Raw genomic sequence first — 21981 nt, 5'->3', positions numbered from 1 at the left:
CCAGCATCCGAGAGGTGAAAGGCGGACAGAAGCAGTTAACTCGTGACCGAGGGCGGCACAGGAGGCACCCACGGGGTCGTGGTTTCCCCCCCCGAGAGCGCTCTGCTGTTCGGGCCGTGCCCCTCGGGCTTTTTGCATCCCTGCCACGGCACGAGGAAAGTCCTAAGCACGCCTAAAAGATCACCGAGGGGGACGTGAAGCCACATCCCAGCTACCAACTCGCACGGGTGACAGCTCCAGAGCTCCACCACGGGCTGCAGCACGAGCTCCCCGAGTACCCCGAGCTCCTCCGAGCTCCGGAGAAAACCCCAAACCTCCTGGGACCAGCGAGTGTCAGAGCAAACCCGGGCTCGCAGCGCAATTTTGGAGAAGTGCCCCGTTTTGGGCAACTTTTTCCTTAGTGCCTTTCCGTGTTTCCCCTGTGCTGCTCCAGGTTTCAGCCCTGCAGCACGTGAAAACCTCGCGCTGCAAACACGGGGCTGGGGGGGCCCCACGAGCGCGTCTCCAAAGCAGGAGCTCGCTTTTTTTTTTTGGTTTGTTTTCAGCTTAAACACCCCCAGGGATCCAGGACTTCCAGTTCCACCTGGAAGGGAAAATCCTTTCCAGGAAGGAAAAGGGCTTCCAGTCCCACCCCAACCCCAACCTGGCAGTGCCGCTCGCAGAAAGGAACCGTAAGAGCCAAGCAAAGCTAAAAAGTCTGCACACTAAAACCTGGTGAGCAATTTTTGGCACATCCACGCGGTAAAGAAGGGAAGGAAGAAGAACCTCAGCCTGATTTTCTACAGCAAGACCCTTCAGCTCATGTTTTGTTTGGTAAAGTCTCGCCTCCTCTCCCGGTATGATCGATGGCACAAATGATTACGCCCATACAATTCTGTTCAAGAGCAGCTGATTTTTCTGAAAATTTCAGCAATTAAGGCAAGATTTCCCTTAATTCTTACACAAAACTCTACGTTTTATCAAATAATGTTTGCAGCCAGGGTAGTGAACGGACACAGGCAGAGGTTTGGGGACTCCAAGCTCCCTGTGGCCTCCTCCACCTGCGCGTGGCACGGCGTCACGGGCACCACCACCCCTCCAAATTGTTCTCCACTACCCATTTCAGTGCATAAAGCAGCTCTTTGGCTAGGTGATGCACCCTAAAATGTCAATTTGCTTAAAGAGCACTAATTAAAACCGGGCGGGTGCTTGATTAGGAGAAGGGCAGAACTCCTCCACCACTTTTTCCACCAAAGCTGCCCCGTTTGGAAGCTCTGCAGAGCCAGCAGGGACTCAGCTCCGTCTCAGCTGGATGCTCGGGGACGTGCAGAGGTCCCTTTCTTCTCCCTCCTCCTGTTCTGTTGGTGTGGACGCAGCCTCAGGGCAGTGCCTTTGCTCTGCTGGATCCCCAATAAATGCTTTCACACTTCCAAGCAAGGCTCTCACCTTCCTTGCTCTCCCCAAAACATAATCCTATCAGAACAGCAGACCCACCAGGAGTTTCCAAAGACCTAAAGAAACCCCCAGAAAATACCTGAAGCGGTGAGCAGCAGGTTACAGAACCTAATTTCACCCCAAATCTCATCAAAGATTGATGTCAGCTAAAGACCAAGTGGCCAAGAAGGCCACCTGCACTGCTCAGGGAGGAGAGAAGGCAACCAGCAGCCCCCAAACCCTACTCTTACATCATTTGCTCCAGCAAGATCTTGATGGAAGCGAACCAGTGAGCAGATGGATGTTCTAGCAGCTTTTAAAGGCTTAGATTAACACCCCAAAACTGAGTATTTATGGGTTTATATGCAAGCTACGCACATCTAGAGGTTATCCCAGTATTAAAAGCGGTATCAAGAGGCCAAAATGCTGCCAACAGATGGGTTTTTCTGGAGGCTCTGCACGTTGCAGATGTGGAGCATGTGGTAACGGAACAGGAAACGCTGACGAGCTTCCCATAATTTAATTTAAGAGGATACGGCTGCTGAATGGGCATCGAGCTGGGCACTGGGCATTCCAACCAGAAACGCTTCCCACGCTGTCACTAGTTCCTTTTTCTGATCGTTTGGGAGGTGGCTCTCACCCACGTCCAGCTGCCCTCCCCCTGAGCAGCCCCAAAACCACCCCAAAACCACCCCAAAACCACCACGAGGTGTTTTTGTGGTGGCCAGCCTGCACCGTTCTTTGGCGCACACCTTTTGGTGTGCAACACCAAAAACCCCGGACAACACCACCTGGACAACACCTGGACCAAAACCACCTGGAAATCTGTTTGAAATCCCGGACGGGGGAGCTTGCGGTGAAAAGATGCACACAGAAAGCACCCAAAAAGCCCTTTAAGTAGCCAAAAGCAATCGTAGATGTCAAAGATTTACCAGCAGGACCACGTCTCAGCCCTGCTGCGCCGCGTTTAAGGCCAACAACTCCGCGTTGGCCTTCGCAGGGGCAGAGGTGGTGGGGCTGCGGGTACCCCGGGGTGCCTCTTACCTTCAGGTCTTTCCAGCTGTCGAGCAGCCTGGTGGCCAAGTCGCTGACGTCGACGATTTTGTCGGTTTGCTCCTGGCTCCTCTCGCTCTCCACGTCGGAGACGCCCTCCTCTTCGTCCTGAGAGGGCGTCTCCATCGTGATGGGCTCCTCCAGCTTCGCCCCGTTGCTCTCCTTCACCTCCACCTCAGGCTCGGCCTCCAGCTCCACGACCTGGGGTTTGCTGCTCTCCACCGGCACGTCGGCAGCGGGTTTCATCTCCTGCTGTTGCTGCTGCTCCTCCGACGCCTCCGTCGGGGCTCCCTCCAGCTGGTCCAGGTCCTCCTTCCCTTCCTTCCCTTCCAGCTCGCTGGTTGTATCCGAGATGGCGCTGTCCATGCTGTTTTCACTGATAATTTTGAGCCTCCGAAACACCAGCTTCTTGGGGGTATCCGTGTCACCTTCCACGCTCTGCTTGGTGGATAGATCGGGCGTGTTGAGCGGCGTGTGAGCCCGCGACGTGTTCTCGCTCGAGTAGCCGTCGCCCTCGCTGAGCTGCGGGACAGCAGTCTTGGTCTGAGCCCAGCGTTGAATGATGGGGAGCACCTTGCTCTCCTCCAGCATGTTCTTGGTGGGAATAGGCAGCAGCTCCAGCGTCTTCATGATCTAATTGCAGAGAGAAAAGCGAGGTGAATACGACCGCGACAGGTCACGAGGGGACAGCCACAGCTGAACCGCAGTGGTGAGCTTCTAAAGAGGGCACATAAACCACGAGAGGAGAAAAAATAAGCAGTGGGTTGCAATTAAATCAAGTTCAACGAGCTCAGACACCTACAGGTGGCCACAGCCACTTCTGGGATGATCCACGCTGCTCCAGGAGCCAGCCTCTCAAACCAGCACGCAGTCAGGCACGCTGGAGTAGAGAAAATCTGCGTCTACCTAGAGCTCCCGTCATTGTACACATGAGTTTAAGAGCCCACGGAATAAAAAAAATTAAAACCAATCCCATGGTGGGGCAAAACCTCTCCCGAAAACAGAGCCCAGATCCCCAGCAAACAGTTTTTTTTTTTCTGAAGCGAGAGGCAGAAAGTCCTGTTGCTGCACTTCAACTTACTGATTTTTTTAAAACCAATCCTTCCGGAAGGAAGGACAGGGGATGGTTTTATGGCATTATGCTGATTTCTGCCATCTGATGGCCCAAAGGCCAACTCTTAAAACAATGACTGTAAACAAATAAAAAACGAAGAGGAAAGGCAAAAAAAAATAAAGTGTGATCTGCCCCCTATGACAAGCCTGACTTGCAACTCAGTGAAGAATGATCTGGATTTTAAAAGAGTGTGTTTGATTTATAGAAAAACACCAAAGTTAATGGTGTAGTGACCAGATGCATGAGGAGTGGAGACAAAGCCCCAGCCCCAGCAAGTCAACGCTCTCGGGGTCCCTCTAAGTGCTCGTGGGGAGCAGCTCTGGCTTTGAGAACAACGCCGAGTGCCTGAACCCACTCCAGATGCAGCAGGGGAAAAGCAGATGCTAACCTGAGCGCTGGGTTATGCAGACAAAGCTGGAGGCCAAAGGTATTGCCTCATCCCCCAGAGCAGTAACTGCAACGTATGCGGGGCTCTGCCTGCCCTAAAATGATAACGCTGCGGTCCTGGAAGGGAAAACTCAGTGCAGGAGCGGTTCCTGCAAGAGATGCCACGCTTAACTCAGTCCTGGTACACTCTGGGACCCCTAAAAAAAGTTTTCCAGGGATTTACAGGCAGAACTTCGTGCAAGTGGCTGCCTCGTGGAGGGAGCATCTGAAGAAGTGCTGGACACTTTGGCTATGTTCTCATCAAAACCTGTGAGTCGGTGAAATTAGGGGAGCAAAGAGAAGTCCCTGATGGCCAGGCTGCCTTCTGCCATGCCATCTTTCAAAAAATCACTGGGTTACGGGGCCGTCAGACATCGTTCCTCTTGGGGCCAGGGCGAGATGAGCGTGGCACGACCCATTCACTAAGGCTAGAAGAGAAAACCCGCGTGGAGCTACGGGAGCAGGCTCAGAAAACAAAAAGGGGGTCAGCAGCAGGACAGGCACCCTCAAGCCCTGAGGCTCGGGCAGTTTCTGCTTTCTGGCTGGATTCGGGGCAGGGTGAGCCTCTCAAAAGGCCCAGCAAAAGGGCTGGCAGAAGCCCCTTTAACGAAGGAACTCCCAGATGGTTTTTGCGTGCGACGCCGAAGCGCGTACAGAAAACAGAAACCTTAGAAGCTCCACTTGGGCCCGTCAAAGCAATACCTCAGATTCCCTCTGTCGTGCAGTATGGAAGAAATAAAGATCGCTGCCGCTGCTGTGCAAGTCTGGCTCATGTCACTAACTCCGAAATCTAAGGAAAACCACAGAGGCAAATTCTTTCCATGTATTTACTCCCCCTTAAAGCCGAAGTTTTAGACCGTAGCTGCACGGATACCTGCAGTTTGTTTTCACGGAGGCTTGGCATGCGGCATGCCTATCAATAAAAGAATCAGCTGCAATAAAAATAAACCCAAAGCAATTAGCAGGGTCGGCGAGGGAAGCCTCAGACCTGAGGCAAGGACTGACCTCCAGCTGCAGCTTCAGGTTGTTGGCGGTGCTCCCCCGGCCGTCGCCCAGCTCCGTCATCCAAATCCAGAGGAGAGAAAGCCCGTGGCACTCCAGGAAGGACTTCAGGCACGACTGCGAGTGGGTGTTCTGGATGGGCCAAAGTCACAGAGAGGCCACGGGAAGGGTCAGCGACACACAGGCAAAAAGAATTCGGGTTCCACATGCCACGAGGGCTAAATGCTGCAGCGGGCATGCGTTCCTCGTCAAACCCCTCGCTGCTGAAAAAGCCTGGAGCAGGGAGCCAGAGCGAGGCACCTGCCGAGCCCAGCACGCGTCGAATGTGATTGAAGGGGACGTGGCTGCTGCCCTCGGAGCAGTAACACACGCAGCAGGAGGTTTATAACCACTACCTGCTGCACGGCTCGTTTTACAGAACAGAATTGCACCAGGCGTTGCGCAGAAATCTGGCGGCAAGCAACGTGCAGGCTCAGAGGTAATCTCAGAGATAAGACAGCCACAACATAATTTGCTTCCAGAAATGGGCATTTCATGACCCAGGCACATCAGTTCCACCAAGCACAAGGCGAGGGCTACACCACACATGGCCTACAAACCAAGCAGAACTGCTCAAGCTCCCTCTCAGCGTGCTGGCACAACTCAGACACCGTTTTCTATTATCCCCCTCTTCCTCTAACGAGCTCTAAAACGACCTCCCTTAATCAGCAATCCCTCCCTGGGAGCTTCCCACCTGTATGAGCTTGAGGCAGGTGAGCTTCTGCTCCAGCGTTTCGATGCGCACCATCAGCCGGGACAGGCTGAGAACTTGGTTCTTATCCGAGAGGCCCTCTCCGTTCTCCAGCAGGGCTTCCAGCTCCCCGTCCACCTGCCAGGAGGAAGAAAACGACGAGGCAATTAATTCTCCGAGCAGGCCAGGCGGATAAAACACGACCCTACATACACGACACTAAGGAGAATTCCTTTCCCTGGCTTCGAGAGCCCCTCCTGACCACTGCTCACATAGCAAAAGGGCGAAGTCTGGCTTTAATTTGCCCCAATTTGGTTGGGTTTCGTTTATCTGCTGCGTTGTGGTTTCCATTCCACGTCGTTTAGGCCTTAAATGCCACGCAGAGCTGCACTGTTGCCACCAGCATTCGAGATGCACACCTCTACGCCACGCGCAGAACGCTCTGCAGGGGAAATTCCAGCTGGATGCCCCCGAAATATTTTCTGGTTGGAAATTTACCTGTTCGTGGAGGGAAAAACAGATGTGCACGAGAAGATTATCCTCGTTTTAACTGCAGAGAAATTTACTTCTCCGAATTCCTAGCTCGTATCTACATCCTTTACAACCAGAGGCACATTCCTCTCCGTGCAGACACCGAAACACCAACCTCCACGATTAGCCTACTGCTCGGTGGCACCAATTCGCCTTTCAAACCCACCTACAGATGATTTATTTCCTGCCTCCCTGACTCTCAGACGCAGCAAAGGGAAACGAAGCTGGCCTTTTCGAAGGCAGCACCTCCCAGAAAAAGAGGTAACGTTATTTGTAGGAATAGGGCTTTGCTTCAAGCACAGAAAAATTCCATCTAATAGAGAGTAAGAAGAGTGGAAATCACTTCTTTGCGCTCAGGAAAAAATCTCCTTTTGACCACTTTTCTGCAAACTTTCCTCCTCCACCTACCACACAAATCCATCGCTGCAACTCAACGTAAATTGAAGGCTCACGTAACCACTTGGAGAGGATTATATGCATGAGGAGCTATAAAAGGGCTTTAAAAAGTCTGGATTTAGCTTACTTCATTTCATTCCCATACATCTGCAAACACAACTGAAGCTGAAGTCAAAGCAAACACAATGCACGTCCATGCAAGTTCCTCGACGCTGACTTGCCTCTAGGCCAAAGCAATTAGAGGTTCCAATTTCACATCCTAGCCCGTGGATGGCAAACATCTGCACCATTTTAGCTGTCAAATTGCAGGTAACGTCCCACACAGTGAAGCCAGAGCTGTTTTGTCTTTCCCTGGAATTTAAAAATCACGCAACCCAGCAAATTGTGAAACCCACGTGGAATTTAGCAGCCTCGTCCTGGAACGGGAAGCGTACGGTGTCGACGGCGCTGGATGCACTCAAGACTGCAAGAGTCTCTCTCCAGAGCAAGGAAATATGCATTTAACTAAAGCACCAAAGTGTTCAACGTGCCCCACGTGAAATAAAATGATAAAAACACATTCATGAAGACCAAGCCTTGAGGTTGCTGTGAGTCACGGACCCTAGAGGAAGGCTCTACTATAACGGTGACCCGAAGACTCACGAAGAGAGCATCATGCCCTCAGCCAACCCTCTGTTGCTGCTGTTCTTGAGGGAAAAACAAAAGAAAACAAACAACAAACTCACAGCCAGAGGGGAACGACACTCACCGAATCCTTCTTCCGGGAGCGTTCCTTTTTCATCTTCCCTCCTGCCGCTCGGATGCTGACCCTGTTCTCTCCCCCCAGGTAACCCCGGCAGTTGGCCGAGCCGCAGAAGCATTTCTGAGCTTCTTTGCTGTTCGTGGGCAGAAGCAACACACCAGTTAAAGAACGAATCGATGGCATTTCCAGTCAGCTGCTTCATCTTACTCCTAAGTGCATCCCGCTACTGCGATGAGAAAAGGCCATTACGGCACTGCCCAGGCACTTCTCTCTCTCTTTCCTCTCTTTTTTTTTTTCAAATACCTGCTAAGCAGCTACAAGAAAACATGGAAAGCCATCACATCCCCGTTTTCTCGGGTGTTTTTTTCTGTCTTGGAGTCTCCCTGCAACGCTGCTGCAAAGCAAGGCTGCCCAGACCACAAGGACAGGGCAGCGAACGTGGTTTTTTCACCAGCTGCCCTCAGAAGAAAGGGGACAGAGACTTTCTGCATGCCCAGGCTTTTCGTTCTGGCCACTGAAAATTCAAACAAACCCCTCAATCCTCAAACAGCTGCTGTGATCCTGTCATTTCCACAAGAAACCAAAGCCTGGTACAATTCCAGGCTCTTCCTAGGTCAAGAACCAAGAACCAGAAAGGTGAAGGTGGGGGTGGTTGGGTCTGAACCTCCTACCGTATTTTGCCATCAACCAAAATCACACGTTCCTTAGGAAAAAGGCTTGCATTTTATTGCTCAAAACGAAATAAAGAACGGGCTGAAGGTTCGTGGAAGTAGGAAGATTCAAGTGGAAGACATTTTTTTGCAGAGATTTACAACAATGGACAGCACAAGAGATTTAAGTGGCTTTGTCTTCAGCCAATACGTTTACAAAGCCTCTGTATTTTCTACTTGACATGCCATAAATCTTAAACTATACGTCAAAACTGCTTGGGAGAGTGTGCAGGGTTTTATTTGTTTTGTTTGTGTTTTTTTTTTTAGAATCAGAGTGGAGGAAGTTGGCTCTGCAGTACCAATGGTAAGAAATGGAGAAGCCAAACTGCGGGGTCTCGTGTGAAGCAGAAGCTGAGATCAGGAAGGGTACGAAGAAGATCAGAGCTAAAAAACTCCCTGGAGACAGAGCCCAGGCGTAACACCAAACCTAGTGGTTTAGGCGACGCCAAATTAATACAGACACAAATAAAATTATGGCCCTACAGACTGCGTATTGAATCGTGACTTTCCCAGCTTTAGAGACAGCTCTGTGCTGACCTGCCTGGGTACAAGGCACTAACTTTGTGACGTGCAAATTCAGGCTGATGAATCCCACCTAGGGGCTCTAACGAGCTACCAGGCCAAATACTGCCTCATCTTCATAGATCCGTGCCTGATTAATGCTTGGAACAGAACACGACATGACAGCGCCTGACATTTTAGCATGAATCCATGTGTAACACAACTACAAATGCATTTCTGAGCCTCTGCTTACAGGAAGAGCCGTGCTGTGGCAGAAAGCAGGATCCAGAAGGAAAAAGGAAGAGGCACTCATTAAACTGCTATATTCGGTAAAGACGCCTAGGGATTATAAACTGGATCCACAATTAATCTCGTAATTGCAGGTCCTTCCACGACTGTCAGATGCTATTTTGTGCTGATCCCTTTGAAGAGAGGGAAATGTTTCACCTGGACGAGCAGTAACAGAAAATATCCAGCTCAAGTGCAGAGAAGGGAGCAAAGCCCAAGCTGCAGCCAGGCAGGAAGAGGAAACGTGCTATCTGCTAGGCTTTTACAGCCCCTGCAAGCTTTGCTAAGTTGTAAAACAGTAATGGGTGGGGAAGAAAGAAGAGACATTATTTAAGAGCATGGCAAAGCCTAGAGCTTGGCCAATTAATAGACAGAAGAAAGAAACAGTCAGGTAATTATCTGGGAAGTTTCCACTGCAGGGAGATGGTATGAAGGGTAAGAAAGAGCCAATAAAGCGAGACTGGAAAATAAATATTAAATAAAACAGAAAATTCCTCTTACAATCTCTTGTTTGTAATGGATGAAAATTTATCCAGGTAATTTTTTATGTAGTTGAATTCCAGCTCATTTACAACTGCTCTGCCAGGTGGGGCTTTCAAACAGTTTTACAGCAGGATTTCTTCACAGCATCAACACTCACAAAACCCACTTGCAGCAGCTTAAGTAGAGAGAGGGGAGACCTACCCGTATCTCTGGAACTGGTAGTCAAACGTCAGCTCCGAACCCGACGGGACGAGTTTGGTGGTGAAAAACCCAACTCTGAGCTGCCCATTCACAGTCCACTAAGGCGAGGAGAAAACAAGATGACAACAATTACCGCAAAAGCCAGGCTTGATTTCTTTTCCCTATTAAATTAGCAAGACTAATCCTTCGCAAAGTAAGGGTGATAAGTTTTAAATCTGCTAAGTGAATCAGCTGCACTTGCCCGTTTCAAAGGTTTACATTCGCCTAATGAGATGCTACAACAACACACAAAAAAAAAAAAGACACGAAGATAAAGGAGAAATGCTTGTCACTCTGAGCTTGCCAAGTCGCAGGCCAGGGAAGCTGAGAAGCCAGCAGCAGCAGCTTCGAACCAGCAGTTTACCTTTTGTGTCTCACAGTTTGGTTCACAGCTGTGGTTCATAAAACGGGAGCAGTTTCCTTTCTGGGTAGCGTCTATTATCTAAAAAGGAAAGAAAGAAACAACAAATATGGCAGAACTGCCCCTCCTCCCCGTGCTCTAGGCAGGAATGTTGGGCAGTGTACCCGGGAACGAGGCATTTTTGTGCACACCATAAAGGAGAACTGCACAAGCCACCAGCCTTTCCTCCCTCAGCTATCAAAATTGTTTGATTTGGAGAGAATGGATCTTACAGGGATAATAAAAGCCCCCCCCAGAAGAACACTTCGCAACCGGTCTGTGGTTCTTAGTTTTCATTCCGAATTAATACAGAGCAATTCGGTGTGGTTGGGATCCTAAATTTTTAATATCCGTTTCTGACCCTCTGATACGTGGCACAACGAGAATCTGGGCTGGTGAAACCGAACGTTTTTGCCACGCAGATTGTATTTTAATGGGAGATTTGCCTCCTGGATCACTGCACCCTCCCTAACTGGGCAAAACAGTCCCCTGTGCTCCCTTGGGATCACGTAACAATCCCGTGGCAGCTTCCAAAATCGCTTACGTGGAGGGAAAAGAAAAAAGCACTTGGGTGTATTTTTAGCTCCTTTACTGTAAAGCTACCAAGACCCAAAAAAAAAAAATATCTTCAGAGGAGGGACAAGCAGAATAGGGTATTAAATTTCTATTTATACACCTCGCTCACAGCAGGCCAGGGCCCACCGCCCAAGGTAAGCGGCGCTGCAGCTCCCTGCATTGCAGCTCCACAGCTCCGTGGGTCTAAAATAGCTGATAAGCTGGAGCAAAGATAAATAATTAAGGACTTCTGGTATCTAAATATTGCAATGACAGTAATTCTGCACGGAGGGAGTCCGCCAGCTAAAAGCGGCCCGGTTTAGCGTACTTCTGTGAGCTGGGGGAGTGAGGAAATTTGGTTTCTTGGGGTTTCTGGAGTGGTTTGTGTTGGAAAAATAACGCCGAGTTCAGGCAGTGTGCTCACACTGAGCCAGGGCTGCAGGCAGGCAGGGTTAAGGCAACACCGAGCAGAGTTTTGGTGGGTTCACCGCTCACCTCATCGTTTTTTAGGGCCATGAAGTAGTAGTGAATGTTCTTGTTGCGGGCATACTCCTTCACACGCGCCTTGAATTCCTTGTGGTCCAGCACTTCCCCGCAGTACTCCAGCACAAAGGTGTTCCTGCAAAGCACACGAGGGAGAAGCATCAACTCCGCTCAGCCGCGAGCAATTAACAGAAAATAATTGCCACTGAGACGAGTCCTTTGGTTAGAGCTACGATCGTACTGCAGCTTTCGTCTCAGGCACTTCAGATTGATTTATTTTTGACACCATGGCACGGCTGTGGTGGGGTAGGAACATCCCAGAGAAAGGCCCGGACGCAAGAACAAAGCTTCCCTTCGAGCAGAACTGGTTCTCTACAAGAATACAACTTTGTAAGTGATGTGAAGAGGAAAATGAGGAGGATTCCCAGAAGGTGCAGGCAGATGGGCTTCCTAAATGGAGATGGAAAGCCTGCCTGCACCTTGCTGTTGCGGTGAGTGAAATGAAGGGTCAATAAAAAATAAAACTTTTTATTTTTTAGCCTTAGGAAAGGTGAATCTGGAAGCAGAGATGGAGGAGAAGCACCAATTACCCTGACCCCAACACAGCAAAGGGCCAGCTCAACCCTCACCCACTGCACTCCTTGCCATTTCCACGGCATGCTCCAGTCTGCTATAAAAAATTGTTGGGTTTTCCTGCTGCCTGTCCCAAGTTTCCTTGTTTAGTATCTGCCCGAACCCATCACCTCTTTCCTTGTGTCCATCCTATTTCCATCCCGGCCTGGAGAATCAGAAAATGGTTTGGATGGGAAGGGACCTTTTGTGCAGAACCACGGTGGCCTCGCAGCCCTTCCCCTCCAGCCCTCGTTTATTAATTACGTCCACCTTCCTCCATCTCCCTGTTCACCAAAAAAAGCAGTTTTCCACCCAAAGAGACAGGGATGACCTCCAGGAGAAGGTTGTCTCCTCCCAGGAGGAGTTTTTGCATAAGCAAGGAGGAGTTTTCTGCATAAGCAGAATTGTCTCCAGTGCATCTCAGATAACTTGGCATTCCCCTAAAGCAGTCAAATCTCCCCTCTGAATTAGCCTCGGGTGTTTGATGTAGCACTGAAAGACGCTGCTGTAAGACCTACAGCATACTTAGGAGTGTCAGAACCCATCGCTGGATTCCTCAACACAAATCTTTGTCTTCCACAGAAGCAAAAAAAAAAAAAAAAATCAGTTTCCACGGAAACTCACTGAAATACCCCGAGTTAGAGAAAATCTTTGCACAATTAAATTCCAGGCAGATAGACTTCGAGCTCGCAGCCTCTCTCATGCACTTGAGACTGAGCAGACTCCCCGTGCCCATCCCGCAGCCTTTTGAAATGTAAATCACAGCGCCTGGTGAGACTCCCAGCAAGGCACGCCACCAATTTATCCTCCAAAGCCTTTTGTTGTTCATCTGCAGAGCTTCACAGCTGACTCCTGCAGGCCCTGCAAGGATCCGAGAGGGGACCCAGACCCGGATGACACGCACGACAAATGATGCTGTCTGAACCTGGGGTAAAAAAACCATCCAGATGTCCCGCAGCCCTGCAAGAGCACCGCTCCTCATGCAGCCACTCTCCCGTGGCAAAGCCTCTACGCTCCCACCAATCCCCTAGATTTGCCTCCTGTTTGTCCTGCTCCTCCCTGCTGCACCTTTGTGCTTCAGCCCCAAGCTGTTCCTTGAAACCACGCAGTCCTACTTCTTCTCTCGAGGACTTGAAGCTCTTTTTCTTCTCGTGATTATGAGAACAACTGGTGTGGCAGAAGGCTCCCAGCAACTCCTTGGTCTATCCAGCACTGGCACCCATCCTGCTGCCAACCCAGGAGGAGGCTGATGGGTTCAAGAGCAGTGCAACACTTGTGTTCACGTCCAACCAGCTCCTCTGTGCACCAAGGCATCGATCCAGGTGCAAAAAATGCAAGAAATACCCAAGTTTAGCTAAATAGAGATGAGTCAAAACCAGACTTGGGTCTGCAGGCATCACTGATGTAGAACCAGCACTCAGAAGCACAGCAGTTGGCTAACGACAGGCTAACGGGGGAGGAAGGAGCCCCACAGGTTCTCCGTGCACTGCAGCCAGGAGGAGGAAGACTCCAGAAGAGGAAAAGCTCCACAGAGGTGGGAAGAGAAAAAGAACAGACTCTCCTCTGAAGCGATGGGACGGAGCCAAACACGGAGAGGAGGGAACACAGATTAAACACAAGAGGAAGCTAGAGGCACGTCTGCCAGAAAGCCTGCTGGGAACAGGTTGGTGGACGAGGGGAAAACCCCATCTAATACTCAGTTAGGGTACGTACATGCAGGTAACTGCTGGGAACACACGACAGCGAGCAAGGACAGCACAGAAAACTGGAGGAAATGCAGCACATCTCCTAACAGTGGTGAAGCTAAGAAACTGCAAGCACGTTATTTTCCGCTCGCGAGGGAGTAACACAGCACAGCTACGTCATTCGAAGAGCAAAGTCTTACGATGGGAGATCTTTGGCAGCTCTGAGTCCCCAACCTTTCTTCTCAGTGAGGATCACTTCAACATCTGCATGCTGTTTCTTCTGGAAGCGCCTGTTGGAACAGTAGTCGCCGTTCGGGCACCTGGAAGAACTAAGGGAAGGAAATGGAACAAATCAATTCCCAGCAGGACGACAGCGGCAACAGAAACAGCTCAGATGGGGAAGAGATACTGAGGAGCCATAATAAATTCAGTGTAAAACTTTCAAATGTGTTTTGCTATAAAAAGCATAACCATCTGACTGTCAACATGCAAATGCAGACAATTTATTTCTGGAAAGAAGATAAAAAAACAGTTTCAATCCAAATGCTACTGCACTCGCACGTCGTATAATCCAAATGGGCTGAAGTGGCCAATTCTCTCCACGTTTTTATGGGTTCTTCCCCTGAGATCTCCCCCTTCCCTACATCTGCTGCCTGGGCTAAATTAAAACCAAAGGGCAATGCTTCTGTCACGTGATTCCTTTCCTTCCACCCCAGCTGGTAATGATCCGCATGCCAGGGTGTCAATCCCTTGCTGTGACCATCAAGCCCAGCCACATTCACCTAGCCCTGCCTCCTGCTCATGCCAAGCCAGGTTCCTTGGCCTCCAAACCTCTTCCAGGAGAGGAGGAGACAAGAGCAGAAGGCTGGTAGGGCTCTGGGGAGAGCAGGGACATCAAAGGAGAAGCGAAAGGACATGAGGATCTCACACAGAGCTACACCTGCATTTCTCACTCTCTCCCTTCAACCACGTTTACGACAGAGCAGAATTAAACCTCACGAGCAGAGGACTCCAGGCCTTTGCAGTCAGTTTTAGCAGGAGGTTACTGAAGAAGGCACTGGCTTAGAAGATCTAAGGTCAGATCTAAACGCTGGTACGTGGGCTCTGATGCCCAATCCACAGCAGCCACTAGAAATGGGAGTGTGAAGACAACTTGCTGCCAACGACCAGAAAGGTTTGAACACTTTTAGGGGCTCCCCACTCATCCCACGTACAACGGTGGCCACTCAAGAAGCAGGACTCACCACTCGATCATGAGCAGGCGGTTGAGACAGTCTTCTCCACAAGCGACCTCCCCCTGAGCTCGTTCCTCCTTGGAGAGAGGAGGGCACTCGCACAGCATCCGCTTGATGTCCCGGTGAGATTTGTTCTTCTTTCTGCGGAAGACAAGTCATTGAAACACAGCTGAGATAGTTGTGTGCACCCACGTACGTACCTGCACGCAGAGGCAGGACTAAAAACCCTTTATTTCGTCGTACCAGTAAAGAAGCCCATTTTGAGAAAAGTCTAGATTTTACAGCTAAAAGACTTCTCACCACATAGTACAAGTTAAAAGGTTTAAATTAAGAGGATAAAAGGCTTTGATTGGCCTCTTTTGAAATCCTATATTCTGTAATCGGACGTAATGCTCCGGAGACAATCTCCAGAGCTCCCTCCAAGCTCAGCTATCCTGCAATGCTCCGTTTGGTTTCGACGATTCCAAGGCCAGGAGAAAACCTATGTTCTAAAATATTAGCGCATAAAACGTTAGTGAGCACGTGTATCGTTTTTAAAAAGCATTCTTTTAAAAAAGTAATTAATTGAAGGGTTTAGCTACTTAAACCTCTGCTTTACTGTCAAATAAGATGACTTAAATATATATATATATGAAAACTGGAGTTACAGCAAAGGTAGGGCACCAAAGGCATCTACTAAGTGATATTTTAGTTGCCACAGGATAATTAGCCCTTGCAAGGGAAATGCTTTGGAGTGAGGATCCCAGCAAGACAAAAAAAAAAAGGCTTAAGAAAAAAAAAAAAACTTGGGTTGAAATAAACAGCAAGTTTTGTCTACATGTAAGTGGTCTATATTCAGGCTCTGAATTAAGAATATGTTTTTTATATAAATGTGTTAAAGCATTTTGGCGAACAACACAGTTCAGAGCAGCCAAATGAAGCAACAAACACTTGAGTATCAAGACCCGCTACAGAAAACACAGCGCGTGTGTAAATCCACGCGCGTGGAGCTCCCCCGCACCGCTGCCGTGCCCTCGCTGCAGAAGGGTTTGGTGTTTGTTTGGGTGCTTGAAAAACAGCCCTGCTTTATTCTGCCTCAGACTATGAGAGGGAGGCATCCCGAGGTGAGAAAGGAGCTTTAACAGGCATGTATGATGAGCAAGCCTTACCCCAGGCTGCCCAAGGACTGGTTACAAACTGGTACAGAGCTCCATTAAAGCAGGATTTAATATTTTTGGGCAAGGCTGAAGGTTGTTGAGCTCTGAAGCAACACACTTGCTGAAGCTCAAAGCTCATAAACAGATTATTTTTTTCCAAGGGACCACATCCTGGTCAATATTCCCATGCAGAAGGGCTCATCAATCAGCAGCTCACTTCTGGTATTTCAAATTGCAGCTGTTAGAGCTAAAATAACTTGTTTGAGATGATAAATGATTACGTGCAAGCACCCAAAGCCTTTGAAAACACCCAATGTGTGTCCAGGACTTTTCCCATGCCCAGATTTCCCTTTGTCTTGAGGGTTGTCCTTTGGGGACTCTGAAAAAAATGAGATCTGACAAGCCCGGGGGGTGATGCTTCTGCACTGCTCTGGGCTCTACTGCAGCCCCACCACTGGGAGGGGGGATCATATGAATGGTGGACAGCAGAAAACACAGGAAGAAAAAAAAAAAAAAAAAAAGGAAGAAAAAAAATCAAAAAAAAGCTATCACAGAATCAAATACAAGTTGAAATCTAGAAGTAAAAAAAATAAAATTAAAGAAAATTTTAAAATTTTCAAAGTAAATTGAAAAAGTAAAAGTAAAAAAAAAATAAAATTAAAGAAAACTTGGTTACCTTTCCGTCAAGTACACGTTTTCCTCAATCAGGTCAAAGTAACAGGGCATTTTGCCTTGCTTGGCAAACTCCTTCCAGCGCTGCGGGTCTCGGAAGTCGTCCATGATGCACAAGCGACCGACCATGGAGGAGTCCTGCGGTGCCGCCTCCGCTTGCTCCCCCTCTGCCTTTACCTTCTTCCTCTCCCTCGAGTCGCCATCGCTCTCAGAGTCACTCTCCAACTCCTGGCGCCTTTTTTTTGGCGGCCCTCGCTCCTTCACGTCGTTTTTTTCCAAAGCCTTCACCTCCTCCTTCTTCTCCCCGGCGGACCCCGGCTCCTTGGTGGAATTGCTGCTGATCTCGTGGGCTTGCACAGAACCTGCCTCTTTCTGCTCGGGAGCGTGGAATTTACTCGGGGAGCTGGCAAAACGAGCCTTGCACTCATCATCCCAGCGGTCATCCTCCTCGTACTCCTCGTGATCCTCCGTTAGAGAATCCGGCACTTGCCCTTGAATCCGTTCGTAATTAATTCCAGACGGCCTGCTAGCAGACCTCGCGTCCCAATAACCGTTGCCTTGCCAGTAGTTCTGAGAGCCGCTGTAGGCTCCCGAACCTGGCTGGTAAACGTAGCCTGAGTAGACCCCGAAGCTGCTATCCGGCTGCTGGTAGGTGCTACTGGGCTTCTCCGGCTGGGAGAAATCCCAGCCCAAACCACCCAAATCCTCCGCTGTATGAAAACCGTCCACCTTGGAGAACTCCCCGAGGCCAGACTGATTAAGCCCACCCTTCCCCTGCCTGCTGTCCGGCTGGGAAGCGTTGGCCTGGTGTCGAGAGTTATCGGCGCTTTCCAAGCTCTCGGGCAGACAAAATGGCCGCTCCTCCTGCAGGCCAACAGGTCTACCCGCGGACACCAGCTCCTTCAGCCTCTCGTCCGGGTTGGGTTTGCCATCAGAATCTGCCGCCAGATCTGCCTGACTCGTGCTGTCAACGCCGTCGCTCTGAGGCTGGCAAGCGTCTGGACGAAGCTCTTCGGGCTCCTTCCTGCTGAGCTCGGTGGAAGAGGCCGGGCTCTTCTCCATGCCCCGAGGGGAGCACCTGCTCTCTGCCTGCGGGCCGTTTTTACTCGCCATATTCTCCGGCCTCTCTTCGTAGTAGGGCCGGCTGGGCTCCGGCCTCTCGTCGTCCCAGTGGTCCGAGTAGTGCCGGTTGCCTTGGCTGCTCCGCGAGGAGCACGGGCTGCTCTCCTCCATGGCGATGGTGGAGTTCTTGGGGACGACCACAACCGACTGGAGCCGTTTCCGCGGCACGCCGTCGTCGGAATCGGAATCCTCCGTCTCGCTGTCGTCGCTGCCCGCCTCGCTGTCGCTCTCGGCCGTGTCCGAGTAATCGTCATGGCGAGCGGGAACGAAGTCGGAGGCGCCGCCGCTGCTGTCACACGTCGGGGCCTGCGTTAGGGTTTCCGTTTCTTCGGCGGTGACCACAACGTCGCAAGATGGAAACAAAGCGTCTGGAAAAGCCGACGCCACCAAGGGCCCGTTCCCGGCGTCCTCAACTGAGGTGCCGAGGCCTTGCTCTTTCAGGTCATCAGACCCAAGTCCCTCGGTAGAAACCGCGCTTTCTTCCACCGCGACCTCTCTGCTGCGGTGCTCCAGCGGCACTTCGGAGTAATACGAATGCTCGTCCTTGAACGACAGCTTGCCTTTCGCCAAAGGAAGGTCGACGTGCCGGGTGTCCACCTCCAGCATCTCCTCAGCTTCCACATGGTGTGCTGGCCTCTCGCATTGGCTTGGCGGGGCCCTGTCCCACTTGGAGGGGACGCTGCCCTCGGGATGCTGCGCGACCACGGGATTGTCCAACCTGATTCGGGGGGAATAGCCGTCCTGGGAGGAATCCCTGCTCGAGCTGTCCACAGCTAGGCTCATTTTATGGGCATGGTTCATGTGATACTGATCGTCTTCACAGGCGGACTTGGAATTTTGATCCTCTGGGCTTTCATAGTCGCACGTCACCGTCTGCGGTTCGACGTGCACGTCCAGAAACGCCTCAGAGGTAACTTTTAGATCTGCTGGTTCTGCTTCGATTTCAACCTCCGAATGGTACAAAGAAGGGGTAGCATCATCGGAAATGTAGCAAAAAACTGATTCTTTGGTTTTGTCGCATGGAGTCGCCTGATCATCCAGCTTCTTAATTAACGTTTTAGAGTGATCTACATTCACGACTGGCAAAGGCATAGCTTCGCACTGCTGCTCTGGGACCGGAGCCTCCGTTTCCTTAAACAGGCTGCTACACTCGCTGGACTGCACACGAGAATCGCCTAGCTCGTGCTCTTTAGAGGCATACATGCTCTCAAATCCATTCGATGGCAACGGATACGACTTACTCGTCTTTACGACGGGTGACACTTCCGACCTACACAGGCTATCGTCAGAAGACGCTGCGACATCCTCTGTTTTGGAGGCACTGAGAGTTGCCAAGTCATCAGACCTACCCTCTGGGGACCCATTTATATTCATTTCCATAGGGAAACACGTTCTTAACTGCTCGTGCTTTACCTTTACTAAAGTCTCTTGCTCCTTAACACTGTCATGGCATTCATTTCCTGCAAGTTCCTCGGACCTCGAATGAGGAAAACCAGCTTTTGATTCATCTGTCTTTTTAAAAGTGGGTGAATCATTTAACTGATTTAATGGAGAAAGTGTCTTTTCCCTTTCAAATCTTTTTGCAATGGACACTCGGATCTCATTGCTTTTTAGACAAGAGGTCTCTAAATCTAGAGAATTAGACTGCTGCTTTATTTCTTCAACCGATTCTGTACAACAGAAAGAACTCTTAAATTTATCAGGCTTTGGCGCAGGGGTCTTTGAAGGGGTGGACTTATAACGGGAGGAATTCACATTACTGTCAGGCTTAGAATGGGATGTCCCCTTTCGATACCCGAGCTCATTAAGGGGAGAGCACCTTTTGGTTACTTCACTTTCTGAAGTCCGTTTTGAATCTCTATCTGCTTTTGAAGAAGACTTTCCTCTCCTCTCCATGTCACCATGAGATGACTCTATTTTGCTGTCCCTGTCCGACTTAGAGTAAGAAGTCCTTGAATCTCTGTACGAAGAGGAGTGGGACGACGTGCGCCTCGAGTCGCTAGATCTGGAATGTGTCCTCCTGTACTCGTCTTCCGAATCAGAGCTCTCCCTGGCCCTCGAATCCGCGTACGAACGAGAGTATCTTGTCCTTTCTCTGTAAGGGGAGCTCCGGTGGTATCTGCGGTCGGACTCGTAGTAATGCGAGCGCTCCGACCTCGAGTACGAAGAGCTGGTTCGGGAGCCCCGATCGGACCGGGAACGAGAATGAGACCGGCTTCGCCGTCTGTCCCTGTCTGACCTCGACCGGGAGGACGAGTACCGCGAATCTCGCTCCGACTTGGAATAACTAGAGTACTTCTCATCTCTGTCCGACTTGGAGCGCGAGGAGGACTTCACCAGTTCTTCTCCCCTGAGCGACGCAGAGCTTTTCCTGGGATCTCTCTCTTTTTCCGCACTGGATATCTTCAGTTCATGCGAGCGCTGGCTGGAAGAAGTCCTCACAGAGTCTTCGTCAGACTCGGAGCCCAGCAACGCGCCGTCGGACTGGGAGAACTTCCTCTTCGAACCCTGTTTCCTAGAGCACAGAGAAGCACCCTTCGAGCTGTCTGACACCTCGTCGTCTTTCCCAATATGGGAATCTTCCTTCTGTGGAGTTATTTCCACCTGCTCGGCCGTGTGTAGGGTTACGTGCTCTTCCAAACCGTGCGATACTGCATCCTGCTTGACGTCCAGCTCCAAAGCCTCCTTCGGCACCACGCGACACGGCTCCTTCGAAGCCGGGACTTCTGCTTCTACAGGCGGCGACAGCAGCAGCGTCGACATGAGCGTTACGGGCAGTTGTGGCAAGGCTGCTGCTGCGGGAACTGGCATGGATGCTGCTGGTGATGCTGTTGGAGGAGGTGGAGGCGGCGGTGGCGGTGTCGACGGGAAGTCCGCGGCCGCTGCCACCGGTTCCGTTACCGGTGCCAGAGCCGACGGCGGCAACGTCGCTGCTGCAGCTGGTGGCGGTGGTTTGGTAGTGACGCTAAGTAAATGTTTCTTAAAATGGATCTTCCCCAGTTCTACCTTCGGTTTTGGAGGCGAGGACTCCTCAGCTGAACCAGCAGCATCCCCAAGGTCCATTTTAATTTTGGGGTTAAAGTCAGTCTGAAGGGGTACTGCTGGGGAGTTCTGAGTTTCATTTTGTTTCTCGTTTCCGAGACCGGTCAGAAATCTGTTCGGTAAGGTTTTCTTGGTTAAACTAAAGCTGAAAGACACTTTTTGTCTTCCCTGCTCCTCAAGGTTAACCTTTGTTTTGGTGCCTTTGGGCAAAAAGCGACTAGAAGCAACACCTTTGAACACTGGGCCTTTGATAAAGCCAGCTTTCTGCACGGTTTCAGTCTTGCTCTGGAAAAGACAAAAAAAAAAAAAATGCTGTTAGAAGAAGGTTTTTTTAAAAAAAAACAACTCTGTTCTACAGGAGCACTGAGCAATTTTCTTCTACCTGGTGAATTTTTTATGATTATAAAATAGAAATTGATATCCTGGGCTGAAGTCTGGGACAGTGCAGCCACGCTGCTTTTCTGAGCCTGCCTCTCTTTTGATCAAAATCAATTATCTGCTCATTTCGAGTCTCGAACAGTATCTCCTCTGGGATTCAGGCTGAGGCTTTTTAACTGACTTATTAATAACCAAGCTGAAAGTTCTTTTTTAATTCTTATTAAAAAAAAAAAAAAAAAAAGAAGGGGTTCGACACACTAAGTTAATCGAAGAGAGAGCGCCACTTTATTTGTTCTGTTTCTATGGTCTCACACCAAACACCCTGCACTTTTAAGCCTTAGGTGTGTTTGCTTTCACACCCTGGCAGACTGCACCTGGATGCGTTTGGTTTCGGGGTGAGTCAGGCTACCAAGAGCCACAGCCACAGCTTCAGGCCCCGTCCTTTCCCACGTGCTGCTTTATCTCGGGCATTCACCCTTCCCGACAAGTCTCGGGCTAACAAACAGGTCAACACAGAGTAAAGAACCTCTCACCTTACAGAACGCAGTTATCAAAGCCCAAGATTAGCAGCTTTCAGAGCAAAAAGCAGAGTGTGTTTATTTGCCTTGGCGTTTGTCCACCTATTTTAAAGCTCCAGGCTTGTCCCCGCAGAAGCTCTATCGCCATCCACCGCAGCGGAACGAGAGCACGATCCCCAAAGACGAATGCTGTCACGCTGTGCTAAAGGGGTGCTCCTCTCCATCTCCCTCATCCCCATAAATCCAAACTGCATTATTCTAATCACACTCTGGGCGAGGAGCATGACTCTAATGCAAACAGTTCCAGCAGTCGGAACACCGTACACGGCCAGGTTTCCCTCCCGTAACTACTGCATGAACACATCGCTGGCAGCAGCAGAGGTTTCCTGCTGCCCACGGTGACTTACGATGTGCTTAGTTATCCTTTAACTTCTGTAACACAACACACAGCTGCTAAGGCTAAAGGCACCGCGGTAAATTATTAAGGAGGGTGGTGGAACGGAAGCCCCATCCC

General features: G+C 50.2%; 1 protein-coding gene across 1 annotated transcript in view; it reads right to left on the bottom strand.

Annotated features, from left to right (window-relative positions):
* Positions 1-20726, bottom strand: part of SETD2 (SET domain containing 2, histone lysine methyltransferase) — a 40903-nt gene extending 20177 nt beyond the window's left edge. The window contains exons 1-10 of the mRNA XM_084282116.1: positions 16412-20726; positions 14609-14740; positions 13565-13693; positions 11080-11203; positions 9994-10071; positions 9591-9688; positions 7414-7540; positions 5742-5876; positions 5012-5140; positions 2458-3099 (exon numbers count right to left, since the gene is read on the bottom strand). Of these exons, the coding sequence (XP_084138242.1) occupies positions 2458-3099; positions 5012-5140; positions 5742-5876; positions 7414-7540; positions 9591-9688; positions 9994-10071; positions 11080-11203; positions 13565-13693; positions 14609-14740; positions 16412-20592 (5775 nt within the window). The 5' untranslated portion in view covers positions 20593-20726. The remainder of the gene's footprint in view (positions 1-2457; positions 3100-5011; positions 5141-5741; positions 5877-7413; positions 7541-9590; positions 9689-9993; positions 10072-11079; positions 11204-13564; positions 13694-14608; positions 14741-16411) is intronic.
* Positions 20727-21981: the final 1255 nt, after the last annotated feature.

The sequence above is a fragment of the Netta rufina genome (genome assembly GCF_964035555.1).
Source record: "Netta rufina genome assembly, chromosome: 2".
In the NCBI taxonomy this organism is placed as follows: domain Eukaryota; kingdom Metazoa; phylum Chordata; class Aves; order Anseriformes; family Anatidae; genus Netta; species Netta rufina.
This window is presented reverse-complemented; position numbering and strand designations above follow the sequence as displayed.